General features: G+C 46.8%; 1 protein-coding gene across 1 annotated transcript; it reads right to left on the reverse strand.

Annotated features, from left to right (window-relative positions):
• Positions 1–3,139: 3,139 nt before the first annotated feature.
• Positions 3,140–4,427, reverse strand: LOC134340899 (probable G-protein coupled receptor 139). The gene is made up of 2 exons (XM_063038481.1): positions 4,315–4,427; positions 3,140–4,116 (listed from the first exon to the last, which is right to left on the reverse strand). The coding sequence occupies exons 1-2, from the start codon at positions 4,388–4,390 to the stop codon at positions 3,209–3,211; spliced, it is 984 nt and encodes a 327-aa protein (XP_062894551.1). The 5' UTR covers positions 4,391–4,427; the 3' UTR covers positions 3,140–3,208.
• Between the last annotated feature and the right edge of the window lie 14,539 nt (positions 4,428–18,966).

Below are 18,966 nucleotides of genomic sequence, written 5' to 3' on the forward strand. Positions count from 1 at the left end.
AAATAAGGGGTGAGCTCATTGAAAACTATCTAATGTTGAGGAGCATTGACAGAGTGGATGCGGGCAGTATTTTTCCTATGGTCAGTGAGTCTAAGACCGGATGACCAATAACAGAGGGCATCCTGTTAGAACGGAGATGAGGAGGAATTTCTTTAGCCAGAGTGGTGAATCTGTGTAATTCTTTGTCACAGGCGGCTGTGGAGGCCAAGTCTCTCTATACATTTAATACCGAAGGTGAAATATGATTGATTGTTCAGGGTATGAAGGAATACGGGAAGAAGACAGGAGATTGGGTCTGAGAGGAAAATTGGATCAGCCAGGATGATATGGTGATATGGTGAAGTAGAGTCCATGGGCCAGATGTCCTAATTCTGCTCCTGCATCTTATGGACTATCTTGCCTTTTGAATACTTCTCTCTCTTGGGGATGTGTATATCCTGCGCTTTCTGAATTGCTTCCAGACATTCCACCCCTTGTTGCTTTGACGTTATCGGTGTCGTTGGTCTTTTCCAATCACTTTTGGCCAGCTCCTCTCTCAGGCCTCTGCAGTTTCCGTCATTCCTCTGCAACACTGCATCTACGTTCAGCTTCCCCTTCTCAAATTGCAGATTCTATCCTGCCTCATTGCATCACACCCTGTCCAGAACAGCAGATCCCTTAGTGGGCTCAACCACGAGCTGCTCTCCAAAGCCACCTCGCAGGCATTCCAGAAATTCTCCCTCATGGCATTCATCACCAACCGGGTTTTCCAAATCTATCTGTATACTGAAATCCCACATGACTATAGTAACGTTGTCCTGCTGACATGCATTTTCTATCTCCCGTTGTAGTTTGTAGACTATATGCTTACTACAGTGTGTGTGGGGGTGGGGGGGGCTGGCGGGCGGGGTCTGTACATACCTTCCACCAGGGTTTTCTTTGCACTTGCAGTTCCTTAGCTCAACCCACAACGACTCAGCACCTTCCGACCCACTGTCAGCTCTTTCTGATGGTTTGATTTCATTATGTTTACCAACAGAGTCACGCTTTCAGTGATGCCCACAATTTCATGCATGCCAACCTGTAACTCTTCTACGTCAGTTTGTATAATGCGCGCATTCAAATCTAACGCCATCAGTCCTGTATTCAGCCATTTAGATTCTGTGCGTCTTTCCAATGCAACTCATCCTGTTGACTGCCAGGTTGCCCTGTCAGCAGCCTCTCATTGGCAGCAGTCTCACAACATACTGTCTCTGTTTACAAACCAACTACCTCATCCTCGGCGGGAGCACATCGGTTCCAAACCCCTTACCCAGCTCCCAAAATTTCTCTTCAGGACCTGCTTACCTTTTTCTACCTGTCATTGGTGCCAATGTGTACCAACAACTTTTGGTTTCTCACCCTCCCCCTTTAGAATGACACGGGGGTGATCGGAGACATCCCTGTCCCGGGCACCTGGACACATCTTACCATCCGGGTGTCTCCATCACCACCACAGAACCATGGGTCGCTAGTTGACAACAGGAGGAACTCTAAGCCTGTTACGGCGGAGGGAGCATCGCGTGAGAGCTGATGTTCTGGAAATGGAGGGGTTGCCTCATGGATCAGAGGGAATGAAAGGTCGGACAGACATCAGTTGTTTCCTCTGTAGCGATGGGGGCTGAGGGGAGACCTGAGGCAGAGTGAGGCTGAGAAGAGATCTGAGAGAAGAGAACCGACATCGTTTGTTCACGAAGTGATAGTCTCTATTACCAGAGGACATGATTTCAAGGTGAGTGTGGGACAGATCAGAGACAACGTGCTACACAAGTTTCTTTTTACACAGAGCGCGCTGCGTGCCTGGAATGTGCTGTCGTGGCTACTGGCGGAGATCGATACGATAAGGGGTTTTAAGAGGCTTTTTCACAGACACATTTCTGTGTGTCTGTCAAACATGGCGGGGTTCGGGGCCTCTTCCTCTGCCGTATCACAGGTTGTCCAAACATTCCCCGTGAATGTTTACTGCGCCCTCTCTGGCTTTCTCACAGCCTTCCTGTTGCTGGGAGACCAGAACCGCTCACAACACCCCCAGTGCGGTCACGTGACTGCTCCTACTGCTGTCACGTGACGCCCCGACTCCTGTACCACGTCCGCCTCCTTCACCGCCCCGTCTGTCAGTGTTTACCTGTGTCCCGGTACTCCACGAGGTCGTGTCATTCTCCGTGATTCTCCGACTCCACATTGACTTCCGTTCTCTACCTCTCTCTCCATCCTTTACTCCAGACTGCACCTCTCGTTCCCTGCGTTTCTGCCTCTCTGTCTCTCTCTGTCTCTCCCTCTCGCACACACACCCCTGTCCTTCATCCCGCAGCCAAAAAAATCGCCATTTCTTCCAACTCTCCCCGCAGCACTTTTCACTATCTCCACTCCCTGTCCCCATTCCCTCACCCTGTCTTTCTCTCCATCTCTTGTCTCCCACTGTCTCTTTCCCACTCTCTGTCTCCCACTGCCTCCTACTCTCTCTTCCCCCCTCCCTTCACCTACATTCGTCTCTTCCTCCTCAACAATTCCACTCTGTCTGCTCCTCTCTCCCCAGTTCCCCTCAATCCCTCTCGCCCTTCCCTTCCCCAAACCCCGCCGGTCTCTCTTACCCTCGCTTCCCCGTCGCTGTTTATCTCGGATCCCTTATCTGTCAGTCTCTGTCCCCGTTTCTCTTTCTCTTTCTTTCCTGAGTTCTCACTCCTTGTTCCGCTCAACCTCTCCCAAACTCCTTCCCAGGATCTCCACTCTGCTCCACAGTCCTCTCTCTCTCTGTCCCTTTCTCCCTCTCTCTTTCTCCCCCACCCCCGCCTCAGTCTCTCTCTTTCTTAACACTCATACCTCCCCTCTTGCTCACTCTCTCTATACATATACATTTTCTCTTCACGTTTGTCAGTAAATCATGTGGAAGGCGGAAACCGGATTGATTGATATCGCATTACTACCCAGCAGCAGAGTAGCTCTGCCGTCCTCTGGACATGTCAGCGGTCAGGTTACTGGGCATGAAAGGGAATGGCTGGACATTTCCGCAGAGCGCTTGGTGATCGGCATCCTGGAGTGGTTCTTTGACAGACACCTGGGACTATCTTGAAATTCCGGAGCAGACGGTCGATGGGACAATCCGCTCGGGAGTAGCAACTGGGAGATCAGGTGGTGAATGTGAGGTGCTGGATCCCGGAGTGGAGACATTGCGGCCGCCGCTGGGTTGTGCTTAGGACGCGGCTTTATTAATGAACTGAAGCACTGAATTGACCGGATATTTCACCGGGCTCATCACCTGCTCCCTGAATTTCGACTGAGTTACCACGTAAATAAATGTGTTCGTACAGCAGCTGAAATCCCTCAGCAAAATCCCGACGAAGTGGAAGATCCACTCAGAAGAAGTGAACTGAAAACCTTTTCCCAAAACCTGATAATATATGACGTTTGCAACCAGTGTCATCCAGAGGAGGATGAAGCTGCCGGAGAGAGTGAAGAGTAAAACCACAGACCTCCTCCTGCTCTCCATCTCCGGGTCACTGCGGTTCTCCCCCTTGCTCTGACCCTTCAGCCCCTTACGGACCCGACTGGCCACTACAATGTGTCTGACTGTCAGAGCGTTGAGCAGCAGGATCCCAGCGAAAGGGAGCAGCGGAGTTAAAACCGTATCGAGCCAGTCATATCCCACCCACCCGGGGTCAGTGAAATAATCGTCGATTGTCACACAGAACCAAGGTATATTCTCGATTATCACAGCATGTACTAACGAAAAATAGCGGGGAACGTTTTTCAAAATTAACAGTACGCCGGTTGTTGTCAGAACCACAGCCACAGTTTTCCCGGTGCAATATTTGGTTTTCAGCTTCGGGCAGCAAATGGCGACAAACCGATCAAAGGTGAAGGTGACGGTGAACCAGACAGAACAGTCTGTGGCTGTGTACTTCAGTACGTTCGTAACACTGCACACAGGGGTGATGCTCAGAAAACTCCACGGGAAATAATACACACTGATTCGATACAAGAAGACGTGCGTGACAACGATCAGTAGATCGGCCGCTGCCATGGCAACCAGGTAGCGAGTGGTGCAGGTAGAGAGGCCGCACTTTCCCCGGGACAGGATCACAATCGCCACTAAATTCACTGGAGAGAGAGACAGAGAGATTTAGTCTCCTTTTTCATTGAAAATGAACAAAGTAGAATGCTGAATTCACAGAATCGCTATCTCTGTCGGATATTTGTGCAATAATCATCAACTTGGAAGCTTGTCAAATGATCATGGACAGGTTCACTCCGGTTAACACACAGAAATACCAAACATGAATTTATCTGCTCACTCACCAGGAACTCCAATAACGGCAATGAACACGTACAATATTTTCTCGGCAGTTCTGTAGCTGTCCAACATTCCAGACATTTTCTCCGGCCAGAGATTTGTCCCGCTGTGTTACAGGCGATCTCTCGGAATGAACTGTTCAGGCAGCACATGTCTGGGGTTTTATTACCATTTAGCGTCTCCACTGGGACGGATTTCAACAGATTAAAAATAAAGAATTTTAACTTATTTATAACCGAATACGTCAGACCAGTGCAATCTCCGCAGTGACAGACTGTGCTTAATTTCGTAAAACAATTGTCATAGAGAAACACAGAAAACCTACAGCACAATACAGGACCTTTCTCCCACAATGTTGTACCGAACATGTCCTTACTTAGACATTATCTGGGGTTGCCCATAACCCTGAGCTCCATCTACCCACCCAGGAGTCCCCTAAAAGACCCTATCGTGTCCGCCTCCATCACGGTCGACAACAGCCCACTCCACGCTTCACCACTCTCTGCCTAAAAAAACTTACCCCTGACATCACTCCTGTACCTACTTCCAAGCTCCTTAAAACTGTGCTTCTTGTATTAGCCATTTCAGCCCTGGGGAAAAAAAAGGCTCTGACTATCCACACGATCAATGACTCTCATCGTTGTCGGACCATTTGTCTGAGTTAGTTTGTCCCCTAAAATTAATCTGAACTGTCAGATCATGTCTTGCCTATTTAAGTATGCTTCCGTTCTAAATATGAACCTCGAATAAGCAATTTTCCAGGAAAAAATATTGAAGTCATGTATGTCATTGTAGCTTGTGAAATTGCACTGAATCACCGACTGTTACTATTCTCTTCAAGGATATAAACGCTTGTTGTACAGTGCAGATGAAAAGTATTCACCCACCCCTTCCCCACTTGGAAGTTTACATGTTTTACTGTTTTAGAACATTGATTCAGAGTGGAATTTATTTGGATTTCTGACACTGATCAACAGAAGAAGACCTTCATGTCAAAGTAAAAAAAAAAATCTGTACAAAATGATCTAAATTAATTCCAATTATAATACACAAAGCGCAGCTCTCCAGTAAAAATGCTATCGTATCCATTAAATAGGGGCCGTGGACAATTCTGATTTGATGGAAGCAGACGTGAAATCACAGAGGAACATTTGGAGAAATTTCTGAAACGCCGGTTCGCTGCCGCTGTTACTAGGGGATCGAGAATCTTCCGGAGGGAAGGCACCAAAATCCCCGGCTTTGCTTGCTGCTCGCAAACGAGACAGAGGTCGAATCGTTCGGATAGAGATGGTGCTCTACACTCGGTGTCGGAGGGCTGATCGGAGGCTCGAAGTTTTCGGACAACTCAGAGTCGGACTGTTGTCGGGCATGGCAGGGAGAGTTTTCTTCCTTCTCCAGTCTGCGTAAGATGTGGGACATTCGAGAGACTTTGAACTTTTTTTTACTATGCCATGGCCTGTTCGTCATCAAGTTATGGTATTGTTGCACTGTTGTAGCTATATGTTATAATTAACAGGAATTCTGCAGATGCTGTAAATTCAAGCAACACACATCAAAGTTGCTGGTGAACGCAGCAGGCCAGGCAGCATCTGTAGGGAGAGATATAGTCGACGTTTCAGGCCGAGACCCTGCGTCAGGACCAACTGAAGGAAGAGTGAGTAAGAGATTTGAAAGTTGGAGGGGGAGAGGGAGATCCAAAATGATAGGAGAAGACAGGAGGGGGAGGGGTGGAGCCAGGAGCTGGACAGGTGATTGGCAAAAGGGATACGAGAGGATCATGGGACAGGAGGTCCGGGAAGAAAGACCGGGGCGGGGGGGGGGGGGAACCAGAGGATGGGCAAGGGGTATATTCAGAGGGACAGAGGAAGAAAAAGGAGAGTGAGAGAAATACTTACAAGGATATCGAGATGAAGTATAAAGGACAGGTGGGGACTACACAATTCCGGAATATTAAGTGTGAAGTAGAGTAAGGTGAGGCGGAACGAGTGATATGGAGGATACATGTGCAGAGGGATGGTCTGACGGAGCATGGAGTTAAATGTGCAGAAAGAGTAAGTAAATTTAAGAAGGGCAACAAAATTCAAGGGGCGTATAGCCCGGTGAGAGTTCGAGGAGCTGGGTTATGCACAATAGGTAGCGATTTAAACAGAGAGAGGAGAAATGGTTTAAAAATTCTATATCTGAATGCACGAAGTGTCAGAAATAAGGCGGATGAGCTTGAAGCTCAGGTGCGAATGGGTAACTATGATGTTGTTGGCATAACGGAGACATGGCTGCAGGGGGATCAGACCTGGGAATTGAATGTACAAGGGTATACGTGCTATCGAAGGGACAGAAAGGTGGGCAGAGGGGGTGGGTGGCCCTGTTGGTGAGGAATGAGATTCTGTTCCTTGCAAGGGGGGACATAGAATCAGGAGAAGTAGAGTCAGTATGGATAGAACTGAGGAACAGTAAGGGCAAAAAGACCCTAATAGGTGTTATCTACAGGCCCCCAAACAGTAGCATGGATACTGGGTGCAAGTTGAATAGGGAGTTAACAATGGCATGTGGCAAACGAAATGTCGCAGTAGTTATGGGGGATTTCAACATGCAGGTGAACTGGGAAAATCAGGTTGGTACTGGACCCCAGGAGAGGGAGTTTGTAGAGTGCGTACGGTATGCATTTTTGGAGCAGCTTGTACGAGAGCCGACCAGGGATAAGGCTATTCTGGATTTAGTGTTGTGCAATGAACAGGATTTAATAAGTGATCTTGAAGTAAAGGAGCCATTAGGAGGTAGTGACCATAATATGATAAGTTTTTATCTGCAAGTTGAGAGGGATAAGGGTAGATCAGAAGTGTCAGTATTGCAGTTGAACAAAGGAGACTATGGAGCCATGAGGGAGGAGCCGGCCAAAGTTGACTGGTCGGATATCCTAGCAGAAAAGACAGTGGAACAGCAATGGCAGGTATTCTTGGGAATAACGCACAAGGTACAAAATCAGTTCATCCCCCGGAGAAGGAAGGATTCAAAGGGCGGGGGGGGGGGGATAGCATAGCATTAAAAAAGAAGAAGGATAACAGAGCTACGGTGAGTTGGAAGACGGATGATTGGGAATTTTTTAAGGAACAACAGAACTTAACTAAAAAGGCAATATGGGGAGAAAAATGAGGTATGAACACAAGCTAGCTAGGAATATAAAGGAGGATAGCAAAAGTTTTTTTTTTAAGGTATGTGAAGAGAAGGAAGATAGTTAAGAACAATGTTGGGCCCTTGAAGAATGAATTGGGAGAAATTGTTATGGGAAACAGAGAAATGGCAGACGAATTTAATAAGTACTTTGGATCTGTCTTCACTAGGGAAGACACAAGCAATCTCTCAGATGTATGGATGGGCCAAGGACATAGGGTAACAGAGGAACTGAAACAGATTGACATTAGGAAGGAAACGGTGATGCGTAGACTGATGGGACTGAAGGCTAACAAATCCCCAGGTCCAGATTGGCGAATGGATAATGTTATCCCACTTCTTAAGAAAGGAGGGAGGGAGAAAACAGGGAACTATCGCCCTGTTAGCCTAACATCAGTAGTGGGGAAGATGCTAGAGTCCATTATTAAAGATGAAATAGCGGCATATCTTGATAGCAGTGATAGGATTGGGCCGAGCCAGCATGGATTTACCAAGAGCAAATCATGCTTGACTATTCTATTGGAGTTTTTCGAGGATGTAACCAGGAAGATAGATGCGGGAGGTCCAGTGGATGTGGTGTACCTTGACTTTCAGAAGGCATTTGATAAGATACCACATAGGAGATTGGTGGGTAAAATCAGAGCTCATGGCAATGGGGGGAGGATATTGACATGGATAGAAAACTGGTTGGCAGATAGACAGCAAAGGGTAGCAGTGAATGGGTGTTTCTCGGAATGGCAGGTGGTGACTAGTGGGGTGCCGCATGGCTCGGTATTGGGACTACAGCTGTTTACGATTTACGTCAATGATTTAGAGGAAGGCATTGTAAATAACATCAGCAAGTTTGCTGATGATACTAAGCTGGGTGGCAGTGTGACATGTGATGAGGATGTTAGGAGAACTCAAGGTGACTTGGATAGGCTGGGTGAGTGGGAAGAAACTTGGCAGATGGCGTTTAATATGAATAAGGGTGAGATTATTCACTTTGAGAGCAAGAACAGGAAGGCAGATTATTATCTGAACGGTGTGGAGTTAGGTAAGGGTGAACTACAAAGAGATCTAGGAACTTGTTCATCAGTCTCTGAAGGTGAATGAGCAAGTGCAGCAGGCAGTGAAGAAGGCTAATGGAATGTTGGCCTTTATTACAAAAGGAATTGAGTACAAGAGCAAGGAAATCCTTTTGCATTTGTACAGGGCCCTGGTGAGACCACACCTGGAATATATTGTGCAGTTTTGGTCTCCAGGGTTAAGGAAGGACATCCTGGCTGTGGAGGAGGTGCAGCGTAGGTTCACTAGGTTAATTCCTGGGATGTCTGGACTGTCTTACGCAGAGAGGTTAGAGAGACTGGGCTTGCACACGCTGGAATTAAGGAGATTGAGGGGGGATCTGATTGAGACATATAACATTATTAAGGGATTGGACAAGAAAGAGATAGGAAATATGTTCCAGATGCTGGAAGAGTCCAGTACCAGAGGGCATGGTTTAAGAATAAGGGGTAGGTCATTTAGGACAGAGTTGAGGAGGAACTTCTTCTCCCAGAGAGTTGTGGAGGTGTGGAACGCGCTGCCTCAGAAGGCAGTGGAGGCCAATTCTCTGGATTCTTTCAAGAAGGAGCTAGATAGGTATCTTATGGATAGGGGAATCAAGGGTTATGGGGACAAGGCAGGAACCGGGTATTGGGTATTGATAGTAGATGATCAGCCATGATCTCAGAATGGCGGTGCAGGCTCGAAGGGCCGAATGGCCTACTTCTGCACCTATTGTCTATTGTCTATTGTCTATAAAAGAAAATCTTCCAAAAGGTTCAAGAGACTAGGTACTGCTAGAGCTCCAGAAAATTATAATGTTCCCAGCAGGGATTTCAAGAAAGAAACTTTGACAGCTGGAAGGGGCCATGAGTCGGCCTTGGTAAGCAGGATTAAAGAAAGTCCGAAGATATTCTACAGCCATGTGAAGAACAAGACAATGAGCCGTTTGAGAATAGGACCAATGAGGTGTGATCGTGGAGAAGTGCGCATGGAGTCCGAGCAGGTAGCGAAGGTAATTAATAAATACTTTGCTTCAATATTTACCAGGGAAAATGACCATGACAATTGTGGGGATGATTTACAGCCGACTGAAACGCTGGAGCGTATAGACATTGAGAAAGAGGATATAGTGTATATTTTGAATGGTATGAATTTCGATGGGTCGCTGGGACAGAATGAATTGTACCCTATGCTATGGTGGGAAGCTGAGCCTCTGTCATCAGTAGGGACGGGAGAAGTGCCGGAGGATTGGAAAGTTGCAAATGTTGTTTTCTTGTTCAAGAAAGGGAGGATAGATTATCGAGGAAATCCTTGACCTGTGAATCTTACTTCCTTGGCGGGCAAGTTTTTGAGAAAATCCTTGGAGGCAGGATTTATGAAAGGTTGTAGAGATATCTGATTAGGGATAGTCAGTATGCCTTTGTCCAGGGTAGGTCGTGCCTCACAAACTTCATTGAACTCGTTCAGGATGTAACAAAACACATTGATGAAGGTAGAACAGTGGATGTAGTGTATATGGACTTCAGTCAGGCGTTTGATAAGATTCCCCATTCAAGGCTCATTCGGAAAGAAAAGAGGCATGGGATACAAGGAGACTTTGCTATGTGGATCCAGAATTGGCTTGCCAACAGAAGGCAAAGGGTGGTTATGGATGGTTCTGCATTAAAGACGGCTCGGCACCGATCTGCTCTGAGATCCCTCCTATTTGTGATTTTTATCGATGACCTGTCTGAGGAAGTAGAAGGGTGAGTTAGTAAGTTCGCTGATGACACACAAGTTGGGGGTGTTGTGGATAGTCTGGTTGTCGATGTTTCAGCAGGACATTAATAGAATGCAGCACTGGGCTGCGAAGTGGCCGATGGTGTTCAAACCAGGTAAGTGTGAGGTGGTTCATCTCAGTAGGTCTTATTTCAGGACAGAACATAATGTTAATGGTATAACTTTTGGCAATGTGGAGTACCAGCGAGATATTGACGTACATGTCCGTAGGATACAGAAAGCTGCTGCGAAGATTGACAGTATTGTTAAGAAGGCATGTGGTCTGATGGCCGTCATCAAACTTGGGATTGCATTCAAAAGCAGTGAGGTAATGTTACATCCACCTGAGATCTTGGTCAGGCCCCACTTGGAGTACGTGTTCAGTTTTGGTCCCCTCACTGATGCGCATACTAATCAGAGGTTACAGAGGATATTTGCAGGGATGTTGCCGGTACAGCGAGTCTTATTAGAATATTTTGAGTGAATTTGGCCTTTTCTCCTTGGAGTGACGAAGGGTGAGAGGTGACCTTATTGAGGTATAAACGATGATGAGATGGATTGATCTTGTGGATAGCCAGAGGCTTTCATCTATGCTAACAGGAGGTGGCATAGTTTTAAGGTGTTGTACTGTTCCATGTTGGTGAGACAACAGCTGAAGGACTATGTACATCTCTGGTCCATCCCCTAGGGCGGCGATGATTAACCTAGAGAGGTGCATTAACGATTCACGACGTTGCTGCCGGAATTGGAATCATCTACTCAGAGAGTGACTGGATAGTGACTGTGCACTGATCCCAAAACTGAGGGTAAAGCAACACTAATTCTCCCCTCCGCTTCCAGAGGCCCCACTGTCACGATGCAATTGTAGGGTAATGTAAAGGGTGACAAATGACACAATTTGTTCATGATAAAAACTTGATTCACTAAAGACCGCTAAAAAGGAACCACAACTCCCGTCGGACACCGCGCTCAATCGGCGGAAACTGTCGTACTGTCGAGGCTACGGGGCCGTCTGGGAGTTGTAGTCATGTGCTTCGCCTCCTCGATCGCTCACTGCAAAAACAGTTATCTCAGCCACCACAAGGACCGCTAGAACGGACGTATTGAAGCCTTGAATGAGAAGCACGCTGGTCCTTGAGGACGCCGAGGCCGGCGATCGCCGACAGCAGTAATTCACTGAACTCCACCATGGCGATGGAACAGAAGAGGAGGGGCTGAGTATGGGTTTGATTTGCACCCAGCCTATCGTAGCACAGACTCACCCCTGTCCCCTACTGTCACTGGTTGTATGGGAAAAGTGGGGAAGATGGTGTAAAAGGATTTCTGGAGCTGAAATTGTGATAATAGTGGAAGGGATGGGCAGGTCAGATGTCTCCAGGACAGGATAACTTTTGTGTTTGTGTGGTCAGACATATGGCTGTCAAAGCTCTCGAGGTCATATTAAAAGTTTTGAATTGTATTTGGTGGTTTGACCTTCTTCCTCATGAAAAATGGTTGTCCATGTTCTAAAACCTGGGAACTGCCCGAGTTATCATTCTGCTTTAGGCCATTATCATTAACGTCTCATTTATGTAAACTTATGGAGTGTATAGTAATCGCGCACTTGAGTTACATTTTTTGAAAAGAGAGGGGATATAGCTTTTTATCAGAGTGGATTTCAGAAGCTTAGAACGACATTGGACTAAGTTTTATGTTTGGAAGATGACATTAGGAAAGCGCCAGTAAAGATGTAATAAAGATGTAATAGCAGTATTTTTGAAATAGAAAAGGCAGATGATATTTATGGAAGGACGGATACTACCGTGAATGTGAATGAAACGTACGTGGCTTTAGAATGTCTTCAAATCAGTTAACAACGGCTGATCTCAGGCTCACCAGCCTCGAATTTCCTGGCTTATACTGAGAGTCTTTCCTGAGAAACGGAAGCTAACCTGTAGCACCTCACTTGTGGCCAAAACATTTGAAATACCTCTTCGAAGGCTGCTGAAATTTCTTCAATAAATTCCCACGAGGGTCGGGCCTTGTAATGAACTGGGACGTTATCTGTCCTGAGTTACATCAAAGAAGCATAAGATATAGGAGCTAAATTAGGCCGTTTGCTCCATGGAGTCTCGTCCGACATTTCAAGTTGGCTGACCCATTTTCCCTCTCGGCTCCCATCTCCGTCCTTCTCTCCGTATCCGTTCATGTCCTGACCAATCAAGAATCTATCAACACCTGCCTTGAACATATGTAAACACTTGGTCTCCGCAGATGCCTCTGACAGGAATTCCACATGTTCACCACGCTCTGTCTGAGTAAATTCCCCGTAATGTCCGTTCTAAAAGGACACACCTCTGTTCTGAGGCCGTGCCCTCTGGTGCTCCAATCTCTCACCACAGGACACATCCGATCGATAATCACTCTATCGAGCATCTTCAACATCCGATAGGTTCCAATGGATCCTGAATTCCAGTGAGTACAGGTCCAAAGCCATCAAACACAGTTCATATGACAAGCTGTTCAAACCTGGAATCTTTGAATCTACTTTGAACCCTCTCCAATTTCAGCGCATCCTTTCTAAGATAAGGAGTCCAAAACTGTGTACAATTCTCTCACTGAGGCCTCACCTGTGCTTTATAAATTCTCAACATTACATCCTTGCGTTTTGAATCCCAGCACCCGATTTACTTTCCTCACCACAGACTCGATCTGCAAAGTAATCCTCAGGGGATTCTGCACATTCTTTCCCAAGTCCATATGTGCCTCAGTTTTTTTTGTTTGTTTTTTTTTCTCTCCATTTAGAAAATCGTCAACTCTTTCATTCTCCTACTAATGCGGCTATACACTACCTGACACCATCTGACATTTCTCTGCCCATTCTGTAGCTGAATTTCAAGATCGTCCATCTTATACATTCAATAAAACACTCTCAATCCAGTATTTGTGGCTGGACATTCGTAATTCAAGACCCCCGCTATAAAAAAAAAGGAAGAATTTTGTTACAAGATTCAAAGTGCATAGATTACGAAAGTAGCTTTAAATGAAATGTCAAATCTATATGTAACGCCGAGTCCGTGGCCACCCCTACATTCGATAACACAACCCCTGAATCTGCGCGCATCCCGAAATCCATGTGAACCTCTAAAATCCGTGTGCAGCATTTTCCGACACACTACTAAAACTACTCAATCCCCAAATCAGTGTGCACATCCCTAATGCTACGCTAACCCCAATTCGGTGCGCACCCCAAACCCGCTCACACGTCCGGATACATCATCGATCCTTCCACAGCTGCATTCATTGCAAGACGTTGAAAAAGAGCTTGTCTCGGAAAGAAAAAAAAGTCACGTACCCAAAAATTCGTTAGCAACTCCAGCTCAGCCGACCCATCGAAATCTGGATGTAACCCCTGTTACGTACCCCGTAACTGGGTTGCCAAACCAGCAGAAATGGACCACTTAGTTGGAGTCTGGATCACTGAAACTAAGAAAGTTTTATTAAAAAAATAAGCAACACAGTACTCTAATCATAAGGATATAAATGCGACAGGTTAGCAATGATAAAACACACATGTACACAGAACTAGGATAATAGGATCAACCAAGCTCTATCGCAGTCTAGGGCTAAAATGATCAGTCTCAACTGACACAGAGTTCAGTTCAATTTAGTTCAGTTCGCAGTAATCGCTGTTGTGCCGTTGGGGAGGGAGAGAGAGCGAATGAATGAATGTGCAAATTGGATTCCAAACAGACCTTCGATATTCCTCGCAGTTAGCTTTCGGGCGAGCCCTTTGTAATGTCTTCTGAGGTCACCGACTGTGGTCATACGATCGTTCTTCTCCGGTGAACCCGGCACCCAGGCAAGGGCGGACACACACACCGGGTTCCCGCCAACCGTACCTTTCCACCCTGTGCGTCTATGGCTGGTCCCGCGACCAGACCTCCAAGACACTGAAAACTTGTGGGGGCACACCGCTTCCAGGGTCTCGTTACCTCGTGGTGTCGTGGTGTGTCCGTTGCCTTAGCGAACCTGTCCCTTTTATCCCCCTGCTGGGGTATCGCCTGTCCATCAAACTTCAAACAGTTCAGGTTCAAAGCAACCGGTCTTGACAATACTCGGAACTGTGTCTCCTTTCGTTAATCTCTCTCGTCCCCCATTAACATTTCTGAATGTTCCCGCATTGTCCTCTTATCGGCATCAATCCTCTGATAATTTGGTCTGTTGTCACACCCCTATCCTTCAAGGATTTTTACCAGGGTAAAAATTATAGTCATGAATACACTGTTAGATACACACAGATATACATGTTTATCAGGTATTTGGCTAATACAGAGAATTTTAAGTTGTCAACACCTTGACAGTCAGCAATCACATTTTGTTTTCCTTTTATATGTGTTATTTTAATAATCCTCCAAAACCAGGCTCCAGCTTAGCAAACTTCATAGCGGCCGAATTCACTTTTTGCGAGGTTCACTGTCAGGCTGGCTCTAGACAACCGTTTAAACAGTGCCACAATGTGCCTTTCCCACGTGTCACTCCAGACCACTACATCGCCAATATACACTTCTGTGTTCTTTAGCCCGTTTGTCACTGAATTAATCATTCTGTAGGGGTGTTGCTCACTAGGCTGACCTGATGTGACAACAACTCCATGTCCCGGCTCTTTGCATCGCCTCCGGACATCTGGACCTACTTGTGCGTGCCGGTTAATTAGCTCTCTTAACGGGTCGCTTTGTTCAGGGATTAAGGGAGAGACCTTATCAGCAAAACTGGTCAAAACAATAGACATCTCCCATCTGGTCGGCCCCATACTTACCTTTTCAAAATGGGTTTTCTCCTTTTCAGGTGGCACCCTAGCCTCATTAATTTTCGTGATAACACCGACTAACTTTGTTCGCCTATCGTGGCAAGCTGTTAACATATCAAAAGCCTGTAACTGTGTTAACTCACGTCTAAAATAGTCAATAACATCCATCCTCCTGTGTGGCCAGTAAAACTCTTTCATGATTCCGCCGACTGTTTTCCTCCCCCCAAAACGTCCACCGAGGGGTATCTTGTGGGCCAGGTTAAGAATCTCATCCCCATAAATTTCTGGCACCATCCCCCATTCCTCATCTGCGGGTACGGTACTTGGTCTCCCTTTCTTCCTTAGCACTCCCTCCTCCACACAATAGGCTACTGGCTACCTTTATAATTCTGCTTCAGAGAGAGCTGTCTCCGCCGAAACCCGCAGCTCCTCGTCTCGCTCCTGCGCCTGTACAAATTCCTTCCTGCCTAATGCTAAGTTTGCCACAGCTCCCTCACTTCCTCCATCTTTTCACTTTCTACCATCCCCTGGTACAAGGCCGGTAAAAACGTCTCAGCCAATTCTATATTTACGTCGGCAGCCTTTCTAGACGTATGCTGAGTCACTGCGCAAACGTGATGAACCTGTGAGTCCATGGGCGGGGCCTCAATGCTGGCAGGCTGGCTTGTCAGTTTTACTGCTGAGAACACATTTCCGCCGGCGAGGTCATTACCGAGTAAGACTTCCACGCCTTTCATCGGTAGTTCGCGCCTCACCCCGATCGTGACCGGTCCGGAGACAAAGTTGCTTTGTAGGTGTATCTGGTGCAAAGGTACTGCCTCAGTCCCTTTTCCAATACCTTTTATGACCCTGACTTTCCCAGTCTCGGACTCTGAATTAAAGTCTAACACACCCTTTAATATCAATTACTGACACGCTCCCGTGTCTCTCCAGATCCGTACTGAAACTGGGTTTAACCCCTCCTTCACTGACACCAATCCGGCAGAGATAAACCTCTCGCACCCTTCCTGAACTTTGTCAGACTTCTTCTCTCCTAGCGGTTTGCTTACCAGCTCAATACAGCCAGTCGGAACCGCCGCCTTTCCTTTTCCCGTCTCCTTCTTTGGGGCGAAGCACCTGGACGCAAAGTGTCCGACTTTCCCACAATTATAACAGACGACCCCAGGAGACTTCCTATCAGACTGCTCCCGGTCTACCTTATCCTTCTCACTAGCCCCCGGTTTACTTACTGACTTTTCTGGCGGACTCTTCCCGCCGTCCTGACTACCCTTCTGGTAGCCTTTACTCGGGGCAAACTTCACTTTATGCGTCAACGCGTACTCATCCGCAAACTTAGCAGTTGCGGCTAACGTGGCTGCCTCTTTCTCATCGAGGTAGGGTCTCATACCCTCAGGGACACAACCTTTAAACTGCTCAATCACGATCAGCTGTAGTAGTCTGTCATAATCCCCATTTACCCCCTTCGAGGCGCAACAACGCTCACAATACGTCTGCATCTCACGGGCAAACTCTAAATACGTGCGGTCCCACTGCTTCCTCGCATTCCGGAACCTCTGCCAGTATGTCTCCGGGACCAACTCATAAATCCTGAGGATGGCCTTTTTCACCACCTCATACCTCTGGGCATCTTCCGCTGACAAAGCTGAGTAAGCTTGTTGGGCTTTCCCTTTTAGTACACTCTGAAGCAAAACAGCCCACTTATCCCTCGGCCAGTCCTGACTTATAGCCACTTTTTCGAAATGGAGGAAGTACCGATCCACGTCGGTATCGTCAAATGGGGCAACCAGCCTAACCTCCTGGGTCGCCCGGAACCCTCCACCTTGGTTCGGCACGAGCCCCTGCTCTGCCCTTATCTTTAACTTCTCCAGCTCAAATTCCCTTTCCCTCTGTTTCTCCTCTCGCTCCAGCTGCCTTTCTCTCTCTCTCTCTCTTGCCTTTCTAACTCTTTCTCTTTCTTCCGCCTTTCTAACTCTGTCTCTTGCCTTTCTAACTCTCTCTTCTGCCTTTCTAACTCTCTGTCCTTCTCCTCTCTCTCTAACTGTCTCTCTCTCTCTTTCTCTTCTCGCTCCAACTGTCGTACGCGGAACTCGTGCTCGAGTCTCAGTTTTTCGAGCTGCACCTGTACCGCGTCTCCAGCAGGTTTTTCAATAGACACCACCTCCAGCTCGCCTTGGGGAAACACACCTTTAGATACATAGTGCTCTACGATAGCTCTGTGTATCTCCTCTCTCCTCATTGTCGACTTCACCTTAGCAAGATTCAACCGTTTGGCCACAGCTACCAATTCCGCTTTCCTGGCATCCTCTAATGCCTCCAAGGTCGGCGCCTTTATAAATTCCTCAGCCTCCATTTCTGCTGTTTGTCTTTTCTTTCTTTCGGGAATTTTAACCCAATCAATTTACTCCGTCCCAAATTTAGCGTTCAAAATCGCGGACGAGAACCCCACTTATGTTACGTACCCCGTAACTGGGTTGCCAAACCAGCAGAAATGGATCACTCAGTTGGAGTCTGGAGTACTAGAACTAAGAAAGTTTTATTAAAGAAACAAGCAACACAGTACTCTAATCAAAAAAGGATAATAAATGCAACAGTTCAGCAATGATAAACACACATGTACACGGAATTAAGATAACAAGATTAATCAAGCTCTATCGTTGTCTAGGGGTAAATGACCAGTTTCAAAGTGACACAAAGTCCAGTTCGATTTAGTTCAGTTCGCAGTAATCGTTGCCGAGGCGATGGACAACGTCGGGGGAGAGAGAGAGAGAGAACGGGAACGACTGATCATTCAGAACGGCTTCCACTCACAGACCGGCGATATTGCTCACAAGCAGCTTTCGGGCGGGTCCTTTGTGATGTCACCTGAGGTCACCGACTGTGACCCCTCCTCCAGATGCGGTCGATCCTCTGCAGTGAACCCGGCACCCAAGCAAGGGCGGACACACACCGGGTTCCCGCTGATCGTACATTTCCACCCTATGCGTCTATGGCTTGGTTCCGCAACCAGCCTTCCAAACGACTTCCGCCGACTTGCGGGGAGGGGGGGGGGCACCGCTTCCAGGGTCTCGTTACCTCGTGGTATCGTGTGTGTCCTGCCTTAGCGAACCTGTCTCTTTTTATCCCCCTGCTGGGGTATCGCCTGTCCATTACTTCAAACAGTTCAGGGTTCAAAGGGGGAGCCGCTCTAGACAGCTCTCTCTCCCGTCCCTTCATTACACATCTCCAAATGCTGCTCCATGTGTCTTCCTTATCTCTCTCTCTCCCGAAGACAGGTAGCAGACCAACTGCTGATCACACAGGACAGCTAACATCTTATCTATGTGTATTCTTGTCACACGTTGGAATGAGGACTGGACCTGGACAAGTTCCCAAATATTCTGCCTGTGACTGAGTTACTGAGAGTTTTTTTGGGGTTCTTGGATATGGAAGTGTTTGTTTATCATCAGAAACTGACATTTTCTTGGTCCTTTTCTGTAGAGTCGCAAACACAAACTACATCAAGAGTTTTACTATTGAGGAGAATGATAACGGTAAGTGATTCAATACAATTTCACAAGTTACAATATACAAAATTTACTTCAATATTCTGTGTCCGACAAACAGTTCCTTTGAAGTACATACTTACAATGGAAGCACATTCAATTGATGAAACAGCTCGGAAGGTTCAGTCAACATTTTTCAGAAAAGCTATCTCCCACGAATGTTCTAAATATTAAATCATTAATTTATCACAATCTGACACCGCGGGGATCACACCTGTCTGATGTAATCGGTTTGTGAATAATTTAAAAACCTTTATTTTTAAATCTGTTGATGTAAGTCCCCGTGGAGCCGCTAAATGGTATTAAAACCCCAGGCAAGTGCTGCTTCAACATTTCATTCCGAGAGATCGCCTGGAGCACAGAGGGACAAA

Source organism: Mobula hypostoma, chromosome X2 (assembly GCF_963921235.1).
Source record: "Mobula hypostoma chromosome X2, sMobHyp1.1, whole genome shotgun sequence".
In the NCBI taxonomy this organism is placed as follows: Eukaryota; Metazoa; Chordata; class Chondrichthyes; order Myliobatiformes; family Myliobatidae; genus Mobula; species Mobula hypostoma.

Coding starts and splice junctions, on each gene's coding strand:
- LOC134340899 (XM_063038481.1), bottom strand. CDS start 4,390: ATGTCTGGAATGTTGGACAGCTACAGAACTGCCGAGAAAATATTGTAC. Junction 4,117..4,314: donor TGCCGTTATTGGAGTTCCTG/GTGAGTGAGCAG, acceptor CTCTCTCTCCAG/TGAATTTAGTGGCGATTGTG.